The sequence below is a fragment of the Stigmatopora argus genome, chromosome 18, assembly GCF_051989625.1.
Source record: "Stigmatopora argus isolate UIUO_Sarg chromosome 18, RoL_Sarg_1.0, whole genome shotgun sequence".
Classification (NCBI taxonomy): domain Eukaryota; kingdom Metazoa; phylum Chordata; class Actinopteri; order Syngnathiformes; family Syngnathidae; genus Stigmatopora; species Stigmatopora argus.
In genome coordinates this window covers 10,073,442-10,090,640 of record NC_135404.1, presented here as the reverse complement: position 1 = coordinate 10,090,640, position 17,199 = coordinate 10,073,442, and the positions used below count along the sequence as shown (strand labels likewise).

Genomic DNA, 17,199 nt, shown 5'->3' with positions numbered 1-17,199 from the left:
CTTAGTGGGAGTACATGCACACATGGCATCCATGCTGCCAAACTACAAGCCCCAGTTAGTGTTTTCACATGTGAAGGGGGGAAATGCCCCATGCTTGAGCAAAAAATAAGAAATAACTGTAGTCATGATCAGCCTACACATGGTTTATACATTAATTTTTTCCAATCCATTTCCAATTGCTCATTTTGAGTCATGGTTGAATTGAAGCCCTGCAATCAAGTCAACCAATATCTGTTGAGAATGTTGAAAAAAAAGGCAAAATAACATAAAATAGGCATGAAAGATGAATGTATCACTATGGAATCAACTTACCAGAAATGAGCTACAAACAGATAAACAAAACTGCACTAAAATGACACTAACTTTGAATTTCAGGATCTTAACAACAATCGAAGAAAAAACAAAGATGAGGTCTTTTTCCTGTTAATATTAGTATTTGCTATTGGTTGATTTACAACGTTAGCAAAACAATGGGAAAAGTTGATTTGGGGTGCATAAAAGTCTGGCTCTATCCTTAATAGTTAAGTAAATGCAGCAGGAAAAACGGGAAAAATTAACATTTTCTATTCTTTTTTTGGTTTTGTTAGTTCATTTTACCAAGTGATAAGTAGATTTCAGTGTTCACGTGTATTTGTATAAACACAGTGATGATGCATCACTCGTTTTTTTAAATAAACAGAAATGCTGATGTTGCTAAAGTAAAAAGGATCATTTGACACAAAGTTCATTCATTTACAGTATATGCCTACACAGCATGTCTGTACTATTTTAAACGTCTAAGTCATCAGGAGGTTAAAAAGCGGGCTATTGCGTGAATGTCTGCCATTGTGGAACTTCCTGCTACAATCCTCCAATGAGACAGTGCAGAGGAAGTAAAAGCAAAAACCAGAAATAAATTAGTTATTTGGGGATGTTTTGCAATAAACCAAATTATAATCAGGCTTTTCACCTGAGCTGTACAAGAAAGACCGGACAAAGTCACCGCGAGTATTGAGAAAAAAACAAAACGATGACTCCAAAGTCTTGAATTTCTTTAATTCTGTTTGTGAAGCAATTAGTCGGAGGATGTTTCCTTCCCGAGCAAAAAAGTGAGACAATATAGTGACTCCACATCTGAGTTCTTCTTTTTTCTTTTTTCAGCTTTCACACAACTGGTTCAATCATTTTTGCCTTCAAGTTCCTGTTCAGTAGTTGCAGTGCAACATTTGCGGTGTTTTGGGGACCTTTTTGGGATTAACGGAATGGATTTGCTCACTTTTATCACACTTTTAATGACAGGTAAGATAAGATTTTTTTTTAAAGTTGACATCTATTCAGTGACATCAGACTATATTTTCAGTTTTTTTCCTCTCAGTATTTAAAGCTACACTTGCCTTCAATATTGATCCTGTGGTTTGGAAAACCTTGAATAACTCCGCAGAGGGTTTTGGATACCAGATAGTGCAACGGCGATCTGAGTGAGTGATGGAATTGAGTTGAGAATGTTTTGGTAGTCAGATTCGGTAGCATTGGTCTGGTTCTGTTTTGCCAGTTTGCTCGTCAGTGCGCCTCTGGCTCAGACTTCAGCAAACAAAAGAGGGCAAATCTTCAATTGCGGCCTTGACACCTGCAGAGCGTTGCAAATTCCAGGTAAGACACATCACATTCTTGATAGTTCCAAGTTCAAGTAAAGAACTGGTTACCAATTGGGCTGCTTTAATGTGGTTTCTAAGAGCCACGCCATTGGACGTGTATTGTCACTGGTACACGGTCGATTGGTCGCCGGTCTTTTGGTCGGCGATCTTTTGGTCGCAGGTCTTTTGGTCGCCCGGAAGGTTATTGATAATTACCATTTAAATCGTTGCTCAAATTCCCTAAATACAAACTGTGAATTACTATTTAGTCATACTTAATGCCCTAGTAATTATTAGGCTAAAGAAAAGCTCAAAATTTCCCGGACTTTTATTGTTTTTTGTTGGAAAACTTGTTAAGAACCTGACGGACGTAGCTTCTTAAAGGGACAACGCATGTACATACAAACTCTAATACACTCACACGTCCGCTCAGTGAAACTGCTCATGGCCATTGTTGGCTTTTATTGACGCGTAGACCGTGTAGTTTTACCTTGTTTTGTCGCTGGTCTTTTGGTCGTCGGTCTTTTGGTCGCCGGTCTTTTGGTCGCCGGTCTTTTGGTCGCCGGTCTTTTGGTCGCCGGTCTTTTGGTCGCCGGTCTTTTGGTCGCCCGTTGTCTCGGTCGGGCGACCAAAAGACCGCGACCAAAAGACCGGCAACCAAAAGACGGCGACCAAAAGACCGGCGACCAATCGACCGCACACGATTGTCACTTGCACTGAAAAAGTTAAAAATGTCCAAGTTTATCCAGGCGGGGCAGTTAACTTTGAATTTTTTTCATTATTTATAAAAAATAGAATTGAGCAAAGTCATAAAAATGACAAGCAAATACCTAAATAAGTAATTAACTTCTTCACAGTGCCGGATTTTGCCATCAACATGTCTTTAGGCTTGACCATGACAACCAATCCGTCCACCCGAGATGTTATGGTAAATCATTTTCATCATTTTGCACGTGGGCAGTCTGTGAAATTCCTACTTGTCATATTGGGTCCCTTGCAGGCTTGCGGTCCAACCATTCCAAAAGATTGTGGAAGCATCATTATGTTCAACGGCTTGTGCTTGGAGATAGACCTTTCGAACAGAGTCGGACCACCTCGGCCCGCTGCTCTCGATGGTGCTCCTTATTTTTTATTCAATAATTGTAGTGAACAAATCATTCAATCTTGACTGGCCTACACACGGTATAAATTATTATTATTTTTATATTTTTTTATGACAAGAGTGCCGTAATAAAGCAGACATCGCATTTCTGTTGGACGGGTCAGGCAGCGTAGAACCGGATCAGTTTACAACAATGAAGAATTTTGTCATTGGACTCATCGAATCTTTTGTGGGCAAAGATTCCCTGGTGAGTGACTTTGATTATTTTGTAATTTTGCATGTATATTAATATGCATGTTTTTAATATGTTCTCTAAAAGTTTGCCATCATCCAATTCTCCTCCAAGACCAAAATCCATTCCAATTTGTCTGCTTTGAACGCTACCACCTGGAAAAACACGATTCAAGGAATACAGCAGTTAAAAAGTGTGACGTATACAGCTAGTGCCATTTCAACTGTTGTGTATGTTTGTTTGTTGTTTCCTTCCAAGCCTCTTTTGCAATCTAAATGCATAGCAATTTAAAAATGAACTCAGATACTCTTTGTTTTAATAGTGATAAAGTCTTTTCGGGAAGCCAAGGCTCCAGGCTCGATGTGAAAAAGATTCTTATCGTGATCACGGATGGAGAATCTGGAGATAGCAGCAAATTGCCAGCTGCAATTCAGGAAGCCAACAGAAAAAATATAGTTCGATTTGCTATTGGGGTGAGTTGTAATGTTAACAGTATAATGGCACCTTTCATTTTTAAATGAGGCCATGTTTTTTTTCCAATTTTGACAAGGTGGGGAGTGCATTTGAAAACCAAAAGGCAAAAATTGAGCTGAACACCATCGCATCGCTTCCCTCGAACAAGCACGTGTTTCGTGTGGGGAGCTTCGATGCGCTGGATGCCTTACAGGAGACTTTGGAGGAAAGCATCTTTGCCATTGAAGGTAAAATGGAAACTGCTTCGTAATACTTTACACAAGGAGAATCACAACATTCATTTCATAAATACCTACTATGTATTTTTATGGTGATTTTAGGATCCCAAACAAGTGGTGAGATGCTAAAAATGGAGATGGCTCAGCGCGGATTGAGCGCCACCTACACGCCCGACGTACTAAACCGAGCATTCGTGCACATGGCGAAAGATGTTTTAACAAATGTTCATAACGTTTCTGGGATGATTTCAGGGAATACAGATGACTTCTGTCGGGGCCAACGGTTGGAGAGGAGGTTTCCAAACATATGTCGGCCAGACAACAAGTTCTTATCTGCCTACGGATATTGATCCCGACAGCTATTTGGGTATGAATTTGATCATCAACTTCAGTCTAGAGCCACGATGCACTTCTTCATCACCTCATTAAATTTCAGGTTATTCAATAACCATAGCCCGAACGCGTTCTGCAACGCTGACAGTAGTTGGTGCGCCAAGATATCAACATCGAGGAGTTGTGATGGTGATTCTTCAAAACATGCTCGAACAAAAAATAGAACCCTTTGAATCGCAGGTATGCTCGCACAGTGTCGCGTGGATTGCACAACTGGCCAGTAGCTATGGAAAATAAATATAGTCGTTGCACATATTTTAGGTACATTTCGGGATATTTTCCGATTGGTTTTGGTTCAATTTGTGGTCACTTCTGTTGACTTTGGGTAGCTTCTTGTAGGTTTTCAGGCAGTTCATTATAGTGATTTTTTTCCCACCGTATTTATATTGTTATTGTTTTTTTTGTGGAACTAAAACTGTACACAAAACAATCTTTTTTTTATTGTTATTGTGGCTTTAGTATCAGATTGGGGAATATTTCGGAGCAGTGGTCTGTGCCATGGATGTGAACCAAGACGCCATCACGGATGTCGTCCTCATTTCTGCGCCCATGTATGTAGAGGACGACAGAGAGGGCAGGGTTTACGTTTGCGTCATGATTGGCCTAGTGAGTCACTTTGAGATTGTTTGGGGCCCTCTTTTGAAAATGAATCCTTTCAAAAATCTTTTACCTTTGCTTTGCCACCAGAGACTAGAGTGCCAGTTCGACTCTCCTTTGGTTCTGAGAGGAGTCGCATCTCCCAGAGGGCGATTTGGCTCCTCCCTCGCCATATTGCCTGACATCAACTCAGATGGACGTAACGACTTGGTGGTCGGGGCGCCGTTGGAGGATGACGGCCGAGGCAGCGTCTACATATTTCAAGGAGAGCAAAAAAGGATCTCTGCTACTTTCTCACAGGTATTTTGCAAAGATCAACTGTTCCTTCCTGGACACGGAGCATACCTGACAAAAGTCATCTCTGAACTAAAAGTCCCACAATAATAAACATAAACACCACATCTTAGAGTGCTGTTCTTCTAAAAGTGAGACAAAAGGAATAAAGGTTTTTCACTTACTCATTTAGAGGATTGCCGGATTGGAATTGGAGTCAGGTCTCAGGTTCTTTGGCATGTCCATCAGTCAATCTTCTGCTGATCTCAGCGGGGATAACATGGTTGACCTTGCAGTGGGTGCAAAAGGAAGAGTCATTTTACTCAGGTAAACTATTCTCCATGGATACTTCATTTTTAGGACAAAAGTTTGTGGATAATTCATGAAGTTACAAGTCTGCAACGTCTTTGTTCTCAGATCTAAACCCATAGTATTGGTCGACAGCATACTGTCCTATAACCCGAAACAAGTCTCCACAAAAAACGCTACTTGTGAAAATCCAAAGCCCTTCAATGCAGAAATCTGCTTTTTGATGAGCAGTCTCTCCCCCGTGTCGACAGGTGCCTGAATATCTGGGTCTATCTTCATTTAGTGACTTGTCCATCTTGCTAACGCTTATTCAAAAATGTCACAGCGAGAGCGAGAGTTAATTATACCTTAACGCTGGACGTCACTCGCAAGGTGCCAAACAACCGTGCTTACATCAGTGAAAAGAATCGAGAAACGAGCAGGAGCATGATTCTCGATTTAGAAGAGCAACAATGCTTCGTAGTCAAATTCTACATTAAGGTGAGTTGCCAGATAGTGAAGCGCCAAAGCCGAAGACCTCACCACGCCGTTCTCAGCTGTCTTTTCCTTGACATGTTCAACTTTTTAGCCTTGCACAGACGACTCTTTGAATCCTCTTTACAATGAGCTGCAGATGACATTTGAAGGTTTGCCCGCCGCCAATGACCTGAGCCCCACTTTGGCCAAACAGACCAAAATGACCACCTTCCATCCGGTGAGAGAGCTTCATGCCTCGTAAGGTGTAGACCTATCCCACTGATTCAGGTGTTGACCCATCTTCTGCTCTCCACAGTTGTCTTTTGAGATCAACTGCGGCGAGGACAGAATTTGTGAAGATAACCTCAAACTGGAATTTAACTTTAACAGGTGAGACATTCATCAAGGTTTTGAAGTACTTTTTCCGCAATGCTTGACCTCGTTCATCACGGAGCAGCTCCTCAGAGTTCCGAGTGGGCATTGATGAACTCTTGAACGTCAATGTATCTGTGGAAAACCGGGGAGAAAATTCCTACAACACCTTCGTTGTTCTCACGTACCCAATCGGGCTCTCTTACAGAAAATTTACTGCTCTGCAGGTAAGGTTCAATATAGACCTTTTTTTCTCGGACATGATTCATTTTGTTTTTCTTCCATAAAGAGACGAATTGAGTGCAACTCTTTGGACAGTGAAGGTGGTCTCACCCGTGGAAGGACAGAATGCACCATTGATAAACCCATTTTCGGTAGCAACGCCAAGGTTTGTTCTGAAATAGATTTCAGTTCCACTTCTTGCACAGTATCTGTACTTCTTAAGTACCGATTAAGGAATGATTTCAGGCTGCCTTTGTGGTCTCGTACGGCATTGCAACAAACAGACAACTGGAAGACAGGATTTTCATCACAGCAAATGCAACAAGGTTGAGTTTTTCACCAGTGTGTGGGATAACCAATTTTTCCTACACACTTCAACTCCTGTTTTTGTTCTAGTGGGAATGAGATACACTCGGCTTTGAGTCAACCTTACAAATTCAAAGACATTGGTGTAAAGTACAGCATTTTTGTTACAATGGAAAGGTGTGTCATTGGGCAGTAATGAGAACTTGACCATTAATTGACTGTAACATTGATCAGACGCTTTTTTTTAGTTCTCTAAGATACATCAATTTCACCTACGGAAAAAATGATGAACACAAATCAATACAGCAATCAGTTCTGGTAAGATAATTATTAAAAAAACAAAGGTACGAATTGATTTAGCATTAGACTAAGAACCATGAATGACTTTGTGTTAGGTTTCTAATACCATCAGAGCCTTGAACCTCACAGTTGTGATCAGAGTCCCAGTGAAGCTTGGTGAACAGGAAATCTGGCAGAATTTGACAAGTCTGCAGGTAGAACGTCATATCATTTTATATTAACCGTCCTCACCTGTCTGTTAACACGAACTGTCTTCATTTCAGATTCCAGGTTGCCACTACAGCAATGATGAAAGCTCTAATATCCCAAATTTTGTTGGTCTGGTGCAAAGAAATAAGTTAGTGGTAAGAAAAGCATCACTATCTGTTTAGGAGAGGGTACACATGCATGATGTGTTTTTTTCAATGTTCACAGGATTGCTCTGTGGCTACGTGCAGAGTGTTTAATTGTAATAGGTTGATGGGAACGTTAGAGAACAAGGAGTACAAAATATCCGCCAATATGAGTTCAGCATGGATCCAGCAGGTAATTCATAAGCGCGTATTATTTAAAGGGTGGTCTCCTTTCTATGTAATTGAAGAGCCCGTCTAATTCAGTTGTCATTTTGAAACAGATTGGGCTCAACAACGCCAAGTTCATCTTAGTCAGCACAGCCAGTTTGGAGTATGACCAGAACAAGTACATTTTCTTCTCAACATCGTCTAATAGTAAACCTGCCGCGCACAAGGTAATTTTAAAATTGGGGGGACAAAACTTGAATGTATTGGCTCAAATGTTGTTGTCCATTTCAGATTGAAACAGGGGTAGAAGTGTATCCCCAACCAGACTTTACCAAAGAGATAGTTGGCGGTTCCTTGGGAGGAGTGGCAATACTGGCTCTACTCTCAATTGTCCTATATAAGGTGAGAAAATAAGAAAATAAGGGAATGAAAAGATGAACAAATCACACAAATACATCCTGAGAGTATGCCAACATTTTGTATTCACAGGCCGGATTTTTCAAGAGTAAATACAAGGAAATGATCAATGATGTCGACGGTGGAGAACAAGCGGCCCAGTGAATGATGCAGCCTAACTCACATAGCAATAACATTAATAATAATAATAATTTGAGGCCTTTGCTACCAGCTATGCAACACACTGAATTCGTTGTCTATTTATCATCTCAGTAAAGCTCATTCAACATATCATTCAATAAAATTTCACATAAGGAATGACATTTTTGCACTATTGTTTAACATGTTTATATGCATGAAGGCCTTGCTATGTTTGTGTTAACATAAAAAAAATGTACTGAAAAACAAGTTTGGAAATATTTGATTTTTTTTGTATCTTACTAAGTATATTATTGTCAGAAAGAAAGTCACAACAATAATAAAAAATAACTAATTTGGTACTTCATTTACTCAGGTCTGGCATAAGTGAGTCGATATATAAGTAACTAATCTCATGCCTCTCCATGATACATAGATGAAACCAGGTAGGAAGAGGTTAAAGACACAAAGAAATAAAAGTGCGAGAACCTGGATGAACCTAGTACACCTGCTGAGGACTCAGGCGCAGGAGATGGCGTGTCGCCTACCGTTTCCTTCAAGAATGATGCCAAACGCGATGTTTTGGAGAACACCTGAATGTTGGTGTGGAGGGCTGTTGTTACAACGGCTGCCTGGAACCAAGATGAGTCTGACTTGCAGATAAGAGGCCCGCCAACATCTCCCTACAAAGACATGAGTATGAATGACATCATCCATTAGAGGGTTTGAATAGGCTAGTTTAAGATGGTTTTATAAGATAGACACTGGATATGTTAGTAGAAGGTTGCTCACAACAACAGAAATCAAAATATACAATGGATAGGCCGAGGTTGAAGGTCAAGCCCATAAGAGACAGCAAATTTTATCAGGATAAATCTGACCATTTGAAGATATATGTGTAACAGGAACGTACCTGTTGAAGGTCCAAGGAAGAAGTACAAATGTTCTCCGTATCAGACCCAGAACTTTCACAACTGACTACCTCAGTTTCAAGGTCTCTTAGTCTTTCGGATTTCATAATACCTGAGAAGAACATACATACTCATTAATGTGGAAATAGTAATTTTAAGCTATTTTGGTCAATTCAATCTCAAGAAAAAATCTCCATGGTGATTGTGGCCTCACCTTGATATGGGTTCTGTTTTCCCCAGCCTGCGATCCAGCAGCGACTTCCAACAGGGAAGGCGACTGCATTGTTGATGTCCAAACACACAGGTTGACGGTAAATACTGAATGCAACGTGTTGTTTTAGATGCAGCACTGCAACATTCGAATCTTGCTGTTGGCTTATGGTAATCCTATCGATGGCCAATGAGATTTCAAACTCCTCCATGCCTTTGACAATTTTGTGTCCCACATACGCAGTCCAGTTACTGACCACTGGAGTAGAGCTGCATACAGCATATAAATTGCCTTAGAATAAAAAGATTCTTATATGGACAGCATGAATTTGAATAGATGAGTACAATATGAATATAAAGTGAAATACCCAAATTGACCATCCAATTAGACAGAAGACTGCTATCCAGTAAAAAAAAATACCTAGAAAAGCACTCAGCAGCAGTGAGGATGAAAGTGGAAGTAATAAGAGTTCCTGCACAAGCATATCGCCCATTTTCGTGGAGACTTGTGATCCAGGGCCAAGTTCCACTTTGTACATATTGAGGGTTGCCTTCCAGGCGAACGTTCAGGGGTGCAGTACCGCATACTTGCCCTAAATGAAGGGATATAACAAAGTCCAAGACATACATGTGAAATCAGGCAATAAAAAATAGTAAAGATTATTTGAATCACAAGAAGACAGTAACCAGTGGGATTTGGTAGTGTTGTTCTTGTAGTTGTTGAGGTCAGAGCTGTTCCTATTGTAGTTGTGATATCGATAACAGGAGGCGATAGAGGACAAGTGTAGTTGCGATCATCCAACCCATTGGAGTTGAAATGTACAAAGCCTGGCTTATCCGAGCCGATCTGAGAGTTGATCCACGACTGGTAGCGAGACACTCTTGCATAAACTGACGGTTTATTGGGCAGCACACAGCCAAAACTAGCAATTCCAGACTGGATCCATTTGGAATCCTGCTTGTTGACCATTGGACCTCCTGTATCCCCCTAAGGATTTCAAGTAGAGTAGTTTGGCTTCGGAAACTTGCAGCAAAAAAAATTCTAAATCAAGAAATTGACAACATAGAGTCTACCTGACAGGTGTCTTTCCCTCCTTCTAGAATCCTAGCACAGATCATGTTGTCTGTGACTGAGCCTTCTTTATTCAGGCAGTCACACTGCCTGTTTCCAACAACTCGGATTTCTACTTCTAGTAAATTTTTCAGGAAAAGGACACAAAGTGTAATGTAAATTCAACAAATATGAGTTTAGAAAATATCAAATCCTCACCTCTCTGGACTGATCTCCATCCAGTAACCAAGCTTTCGGTACCATCGTTGAACACACTCTTATCGGCTGCCAGACATACAGGTCGGATATAACCTGTGATTGACACAGCTGAGGAGAGTCTGAGGAGAGCGATGTCGTTGTCATTGTTGGAACGGTTGTAGTCTGGATGCACAACGATCATATCGACATTTCTGGACACTTGATTTGAATTGTCTCGAGGACCGAGAGAAACCGACCAGCCAACGGTAATAGTGCTGCAGAATGAATGCCGAAAGGTTAGCAGGTCAAATTAGGGGAGATGCATGTTTTCATCCTTAGATGACCCACCTGGAGAAGCAGTGAGCAGCAGACATCACCCACTCACTGTTTATGAGAGAACCACTACAAACATGGCTGCCATAACTTTGTAGACTTGCCTGCCAGGGGAAACTGCCCTCTTCTATCTTAGTATCCACTGTTGTACTGCCACACACTGTAAAACATTGTACTTTACTAGGACTGCAGTAGATTGATAAAATATAGCTAATATTCTGTTTTTATTCTGACTTAACAAGCATGTCAGAGTACTTTGTATTGTAATGTACTGCACAGCCCATTGAACTTAAGTTTAGGTTACACCAGTGTATAATACTAGTTCAGGTTGTTACCCACATTCAGCACTTGACACGCTGGGTACTGGAACTTCAGTTGTTGCTGGGCTATCAGTCCCCACAGGTGGTAAAGGGCAAGTGTAGTTGATATCAGTGTCCGGCCTACTGGATTTAAACTGCACGAAACCAGGTTTATCGACGCTGATGTGGGAGTCGATCCAGAACTGATAGCGGGACACTCTTGAGTAGACCCCAGGTTGATTAGGTCTTACACAGCCATTTCCAAAACTAACAATTCCAGATTGGATCCATTTAGAACCCTGCTCGCTCGCCATGGGAGCTCCAGCATCCCCCTGAGGTTGTGTAAAAACTTTGCATGTCAACAACATGTTTTAAGAAACACAAATAATAAGATAAGTAGTCTACCCAGCAAGGGCCTTTCGCTCCTTCCAGAACCCCTGCACAGATCATATTGTCTGTTACTGAGCCCTCTCCATTCAGGCAGTTACACTGTCTATTTCCAAGGACAGGGACCTCCACTTCTTGTAGTGTTTCCGGGAAAAGGAGGAGCACTAAAGAACACATTGGCAGTGCATGACGTATATTGTTGGTAAATATATTTTATCACTGGTAGAGCATCTTACAATCTTCCTGGACTGATCCCCAACCAGTGACCCAGCTAGGCGTCCCATTGTGGAACTCACTATTACTGGATGGGAGACACACAGGTCTGATGTAGTCTGTAAAAGTGACTGGTAATGAAAGTTTAACCAGAGCAATATCATTATCATAGTTGGAAATACTGAAGTCTGGATGCAAAATGATGGTATCAACATTTCGGGACACTTGATTTGAATTATATCCTTGAAGGTTCTGAAGACCAAGAGAAACCGACCATCCAAAGATATCTGTGCTGCAGGGAAAGTGCCAAAGGTTAGTGGATTGGGTTAGATAAAATTTACGCATATGATTGAGTGATGCACCTGGAGAAGCACTGGGCAGCGGACAGTACCCATTCTGTGTTTATGAGAGAACCAGAACAAACATGTCTACCATATATCTGGAGGCTGGCCTGCCAAGGCCAACTGCCTTCTTGGCTATCAACACCCCCGACAATCCTTGTGTTCAGGGATGCGATGCCACAAACCTCACTTGAAATGATAGTTACTGGATTTTCTGTTGTAGTTGGTCCTTCAGTGACAGGAGAAGTTAGACTGGGACATACGTAGTTGATATCAGCATCCTGCTCATTGGAGTTGAACTGCACAAACCCGGGTTTATCATGAATTATGTGCAAGTCTATCCAGGACTGGTACTGGGACACCCTTGAGTAGACATTGGGCCGGTTGGGCTGACCACAGCCAAATCCAGAATTGGCAATTCCAGATTGGATCCATACAGACTCCTGCTCACTTACCATTGGACCACCTCCATTTCCCTAGGGTGTAAAAAATAGATTACCTGTCCAAACATTTTTTTCTAATTGGAAATTAGAATTAGTCTACCTGACAAGCATCTTTCCCTCCTTCCAGTAAACCAGCACAGATCATATTTTCAGTGATTAAACCTAATCCATTAAGACAATTACACTGTTGGTTTCCCACCACTGGCACTTGAATTTCTTGGAGAGTTTCAGGGAAGGGCAGGGGCACTAAATAATACAGTAAGTGTGTATCAGTTCAATTTGATATATTATAAAGTACTATAGTTGGAAATTTGCACTTGACCACTCATAAAATGCCTCACCATCTTCCTGCAGTGATCGCCAGCGAGTGACCCAGCTAGGAGTGCCATTGTTGAACACACTACTACTGGATGCCAGACACACAGGTCTGATGTAGTCTGTAAAAGTGACTGGCGATGAAAGTTTAACGAGAGCAATGTCATTTTCAATGGTGAAAATGCTGAATTCTGGATGCAAAATGATCTCTTCAACATCTCTGGACATCGCCTTTGAAAAATTACCCAGTAGGTTCTGAAGACCTAGAGAAACCTTCCATCCAAAGGTACTTATGCTGAAGAGAGAAAAGCAAATAATACACAGTCAAATTAGAGGAGATAAATATTCATTCATGTTTGGCAGACCCACCTGGGAAAGCAATGAGCTGCAGACAATACCCACTCTCTGTTTATGAGAGAACCACCACAAATGTGACCACCAAAATTCTGTAGACTAGCCTGCCAAGGCCAAATTTCAGCTTGAGCGTCTCCTCCACCAACAATCATTGTTTTCTGTTTTGGCCTGCCGCAAATTACATTTGATATGATGGACTCTGGATTTTCTGTTGGAGCTGGTGTTTCAGTAACAGGAGGAGGTAGACCAGGGCACATGTAGGTGCTATCAGAATCTGGACCAATTGGGCTGAACTGCATGAAGCCAGGCTTGTCAGAGAGGATGTTGGAGTTAATCCAGGACTCGTAGGAAGACACTCTTGTGTAGACTCCAGGAGAATTAGGCCGAGCACACCCTAATCCAAAACTGACAATTCCAGACTGAATCCAAATAGAATTTTGTTCACTCATCAATGGACCTCCCGAATCCCCCTGAGGTTAATGAGAATAAGTGCCTGTCAAAGCATCTTTTAAGATTTAAGAAATAAACAAGAACAAAATGAGAGTAATGTACCTGACAAGCGTCTTTCCCACCTTCTAGAAGACCAGCACATAGCATACTTTCTGCAATTAAACCCACTCCAACTAGACAGTTACATTGTCTGTTTCCCAAAACTGGGACTTCAACTTCATGTAGTGGCTTTGGGGAAGGAAGAGACACTAAAAGATATAGTTAAGTACATGAGATACACTCAATAAACATCATTTTAAGATTTGTTTCGCTATGGAATAAGCTCCTCACCTCCTTCATCAATTGTTCCCCAGCCTGTGACCCAACTACTAGTACCATTGACAAACACGCTGCTTTCAGATGCAAGACATATAGGTTTGACATGGTCTGTGAAAATGACTGCAGTGGTGAGTCTCACCAGAGAAATATCATTTTCAAATCTGTAAATATTGTAGGATGGATGCAAGATGATCGTGGCAACATCGATGGTCACTTTGTGAGGTTCAAGCTCTTCTAGCTTCAGAAGACCTAAAGAAACTGACCAACCACGGGTGCTGGTGCTAGAGAAAGAATACCAAATGTTAGATTAGCAATTGAACATGTCATAATTGTCTGTCCTAATTTATGGGTGACCCACCTGGAGAAGCAGTGGGCAGCAGACAGTATCCACTCTTTGTTTATGAGGGTACCACCACAAATATGGTTACCAAAATGTTGCAGACTAGCCTGCCAGGGCCAAGTTCCATCTGAAGCAATGTCACCTCCAACTATTCTGTGCTTCCTTGCTGGAACTCCACACACTGCAAATATGCCATCTTTGTAAATTGACAGCCTTGCCGCGAGGTACAGAAGTTTAAAATGCAAAAGGACATGGACCACAGCTTGGCTAAGTGTATACCAATGCAGAAATACAATTGAAATGGGAAATATAACATAAGTAACAGGACTGTATTGAGAAACAGGTTGGTAAACTTCTGATGTTATCATACAAGTGTGCTGTGCGTGGATTGTACTTTGATATTACAAATGGGATTGTACGCACGTTCAGCACTTGTGAAGATGTGCCTTGGATCTTCAACTGGTTTTTCAGTAACAGGAGGAGGAAGACCAGAACAAGTATAAGTGCCATCAGCATCTAGTCCAGTAGAGTTGAACAGCACAAACCCGGGCCCATCAGAGGTGATGTGCAAATTGATCCAGGACTGGTAACGGGACACGCGGGAGTAGATACTAGGTTGATTGAGCTGATCACAATCAAGACCGTAACTGACGATTCCAGACTGGATCCAGATAGAATCTTGCTTGCTCACCATTGGACCCCCCGAGTCGCCCTAGAAAAGGGAAGACGAACTGTTTGTCGAAACATGTTCCTACAGAAATAATGGCGTTCTTTACCTGACAAGCGTCTTTTTCTCCATGCAGAAAACCAGCACAGATCATATTTTCTGTGATTAAACCGACTCCATCCAGGCAGTTACACTGTCTGTTTCCTATAACTGGGACTTCCAATTCTTGTAGGGTGTTTAAGGACACTAAAGGATGCAAGGATATTGTTTCGTGTTTAATAAATGAATTGATTAAAAATAATGCAGAGAACAATGAGTGCCTGACCATATTTCCTGACCGTCCCCCAACCAGTGACCCAGCTTTCAGTTCCATTATTGAACACACTACCACTGGCTGCCAGGCAAACAGGACTGATATGGTCGGTGAACGTGACTGGCGAGGAGAGTCTGAGCAGAGCGATGTCATTTTCCAAGCTGAAAATGTCAAAGTCCGGATGCAAAACGATTTTGTTGACGGTTTTGTTCAATTCCTTTGAGTTGTTTCCCACCAGGTTGTGACGACCAAGAGAAATTGCCAATCCAGAGGTATCAGGGCTACAAAGTGAATGCGAAAGGTTACGTGATCAACGTAGAAGAAAGGATTCTGTGGTCACCTTGGCGTGACTCACCTGGAGAAGCAGTGGGCAGCGGACATTACCCACTCTTTGTTTATGAGAGAGCCACCACAAAAATGCATTCCAAAATGCCGTAAACTAGCCTGCCAGGGCCAACTTCCTTCTTGCGCCTCTCCACCCCCAACAATTTTTGTGATTAGTGTTGGGCGGCCGCACACTGCATAGGAAAGAAAGCAGTTAAGAAGAATTCATTGGAAAAATACTCATTCTTATCTTTCACATAAAATCACAAAGTTTAGAATATTAATTCACCATCAAGTTGTGCTTGTGACCCTGCAGAAACACAAAAAACACAAAAGGAATTATCACTTGAGCTCAAACAGGTTCGTTAACATCGGGTAGGTGCAGACGCAGGACAATTAGCAACTCAATTTTCTAAATTACGCTAAACAGACTCCTTAGACGATTTCAAATGTGCACATTTTTGCTGAAGATAGACTTATACCTTTTGCGAAGATGTGACTATTTAAACCAATACATGCATGAATTAAATAGAGTATTTTATGAGAAATAATAGCATTTATAAAGATGAAACAAAATAAAAAGTTGTTTTAACAAACATGTCTAAATATAAATCCATTAAAGTGTCTAATGAGAATTTATCCAAAACATAATTTACACTCAATTTAAATCCTCCCCTCAGGTTTGTCATTGCAGTATATATTTCAACAACATGAAAAGCTTAAACAAATTACAATGGGTACTTGTTTAAACAAGAAACAAAATTATATATAGATATATAGACTTACTTGCTGTTAAAAGGATGACAAGAGTCAAAACATTGGGGTATTCTCTCCAAGCCATTGTGAGAATACACACTTTTTGCATGTGACAGTATTTAAACATCTGGCAGGTGAGGCCCTCCTACACATAAGTTGACTACTTTCTTGCTCCTTTAATTGGACGGAACAAATTTTCAGACGACAAAATTGCCGTAACGCACCGGTTTTAAATGCTACCCACGTATGAAGCGAATACTGCAAATATTTCACATTTCGCAAAGCTGAAAAACAACATTTTCAAATGGGGTTTTTTGTTGTCAAGTATGGCGCATCATCAGGCCTTTTGACAAATGCACCTATTAATAATCTGCTTCTGACATGCACTATAATTCCCCTTTTTATATTTATTTTTTTTATTTCATACAGTATATCCTCAAATGGCATTTCAGCTAAAACTATTTAGAAAAAAAGCAATTGCTTTTAAAAGTACAGTAGCAGTAATAGTTTCTGTAAAAGGGGTGAATAAATGTCTTGTAAAACTGACAGGGTCATTTTAAAATCTCTTCTCAATAATGTGAAGTCCACAAATGTTAATGGACTTTTGACCATGAGGATGTTCTTGAGTCTCTGATGGCACTTTTTTTCTGGTCTGTGGGAAAACAACCGGTTTTGTGGAAAAAGCTACAGCTTCGAAGAGAATGCAGAAGGCTTGCTTAAAGTTCATTTCACCCCCAAGTCAAGGTTTGCCTAAGAATGTCAGCTGTTGCTGGAGGGCCTGTGCATTCTTTCCAGTAGTGAGGGAAGGCCATTTACTCTTAGCCTTAGCCATGTGAACATTTCCGTTTAACCAACCCCCCCCAAGCCATTCTGAAAAACAAACAACTTTTGAGAAACCCCCTCAAAATATATAACTCATAAACACTAACAAGTACTGTTTTCATGTCCACCATAAACAAAAACTAATAAAGTTTTAGGGTTACAATAGAAGTATATTTTACACCAAGGGTGTCAGACTAACGTCAACGTTAACGTCAACTTGATTTCACGGGGGCCGGGCCATTTTAGTATAATA

General features: G+C 41.0%; 2 protein-coding genes across 2 annotated transcripts; one reads left to right on the top strand and one right to left on the bottom strand.

Moving 5' to 3' along the window:
* Positions 1-976: 976 nt before the first annotated feature.
* LOC144092955 (integrin alpha-M-like) lies at positions 977-8,244 on the top strand. The gene is given in 31 exon segments (XM_077626140.1): positions 977-1,278; positions 1,355-1,457; positions 1,532-1,629; positions 2,471-2,541; positions 2,614-2,728; positions 2,835-2,962; positions 3,035-3,177; positions 3,270-3,420; positions 3,498-3,648; positions 3,742-3,815; positions 3,892-4,006; positions 4,076-4,212; positions 4,492-4,638; positions 4,720-4,929; positions 5,096-5,229; positions 5,320-5,462; positions 5,537-5,691; positions 5,780-5,905; positions 5,984-6,057; positions 6,125-6,266; positions 6,329-6,427; positions 6,508-6,587; positions 6,658-6,744; positions 6,816-6,885; positions 6,963-7,061; positions 7,131-7,211; positions 7,282-7,392; positions 7,481-7,594; positions 7,659-7,769; positions 7,857-7,908; positions 7,911-8,244. Coding segments are annotated over 31 exon segments (3,390 nt in total). The 5' UTR covers positions 977-1,241; the 3' UTR covers positions 7,943-8,244.
* Positions 7,865-16,259, bottom strand: LOC144092954 (uncharacterized). Its single transcript, XM_077626139.1, has 24 exons — positions 16,155-16,259; positions 15,658-15,678; positions 15,400-15,562; positions 15,057-15,325; positions 14,841-14,977; positions 14,488-14,776; positions 14,083-14,245; positions 13,737-14,005; positions 13,509-13,654; positions 12,972-13,426; positions 12,629-12,897; positions 12,388-12,533; positions 11,866-12,320; positions 11,527-11,795; positions 11,309-11,454; positions 10,944-11,235; positions 10,620-10,764; positions 10,293-10,546; positions 10,097-10,212; positions 9,710-10,010; positions 9,444-9,615; positions 9,027-9,292; positions 8,815-8,924; positions 7,865-8,584 (listed from the first exon to the last, which is right to left on the bottom strand). Exons 1-24 carry the CDS (start codon positions 16,249-16,251, stop codon positions 8,315-8,317), a joined length of 5,220 nt encoding a protein of 1,739 aa, XP_077482265.1. The 5' UTR covers positions 16,252-16,259; the 3' UTR covers positions 7,865-8,314.
* Between the last annotated feature and the right edge of the window lie 940 nt (positions 16,260-17,199).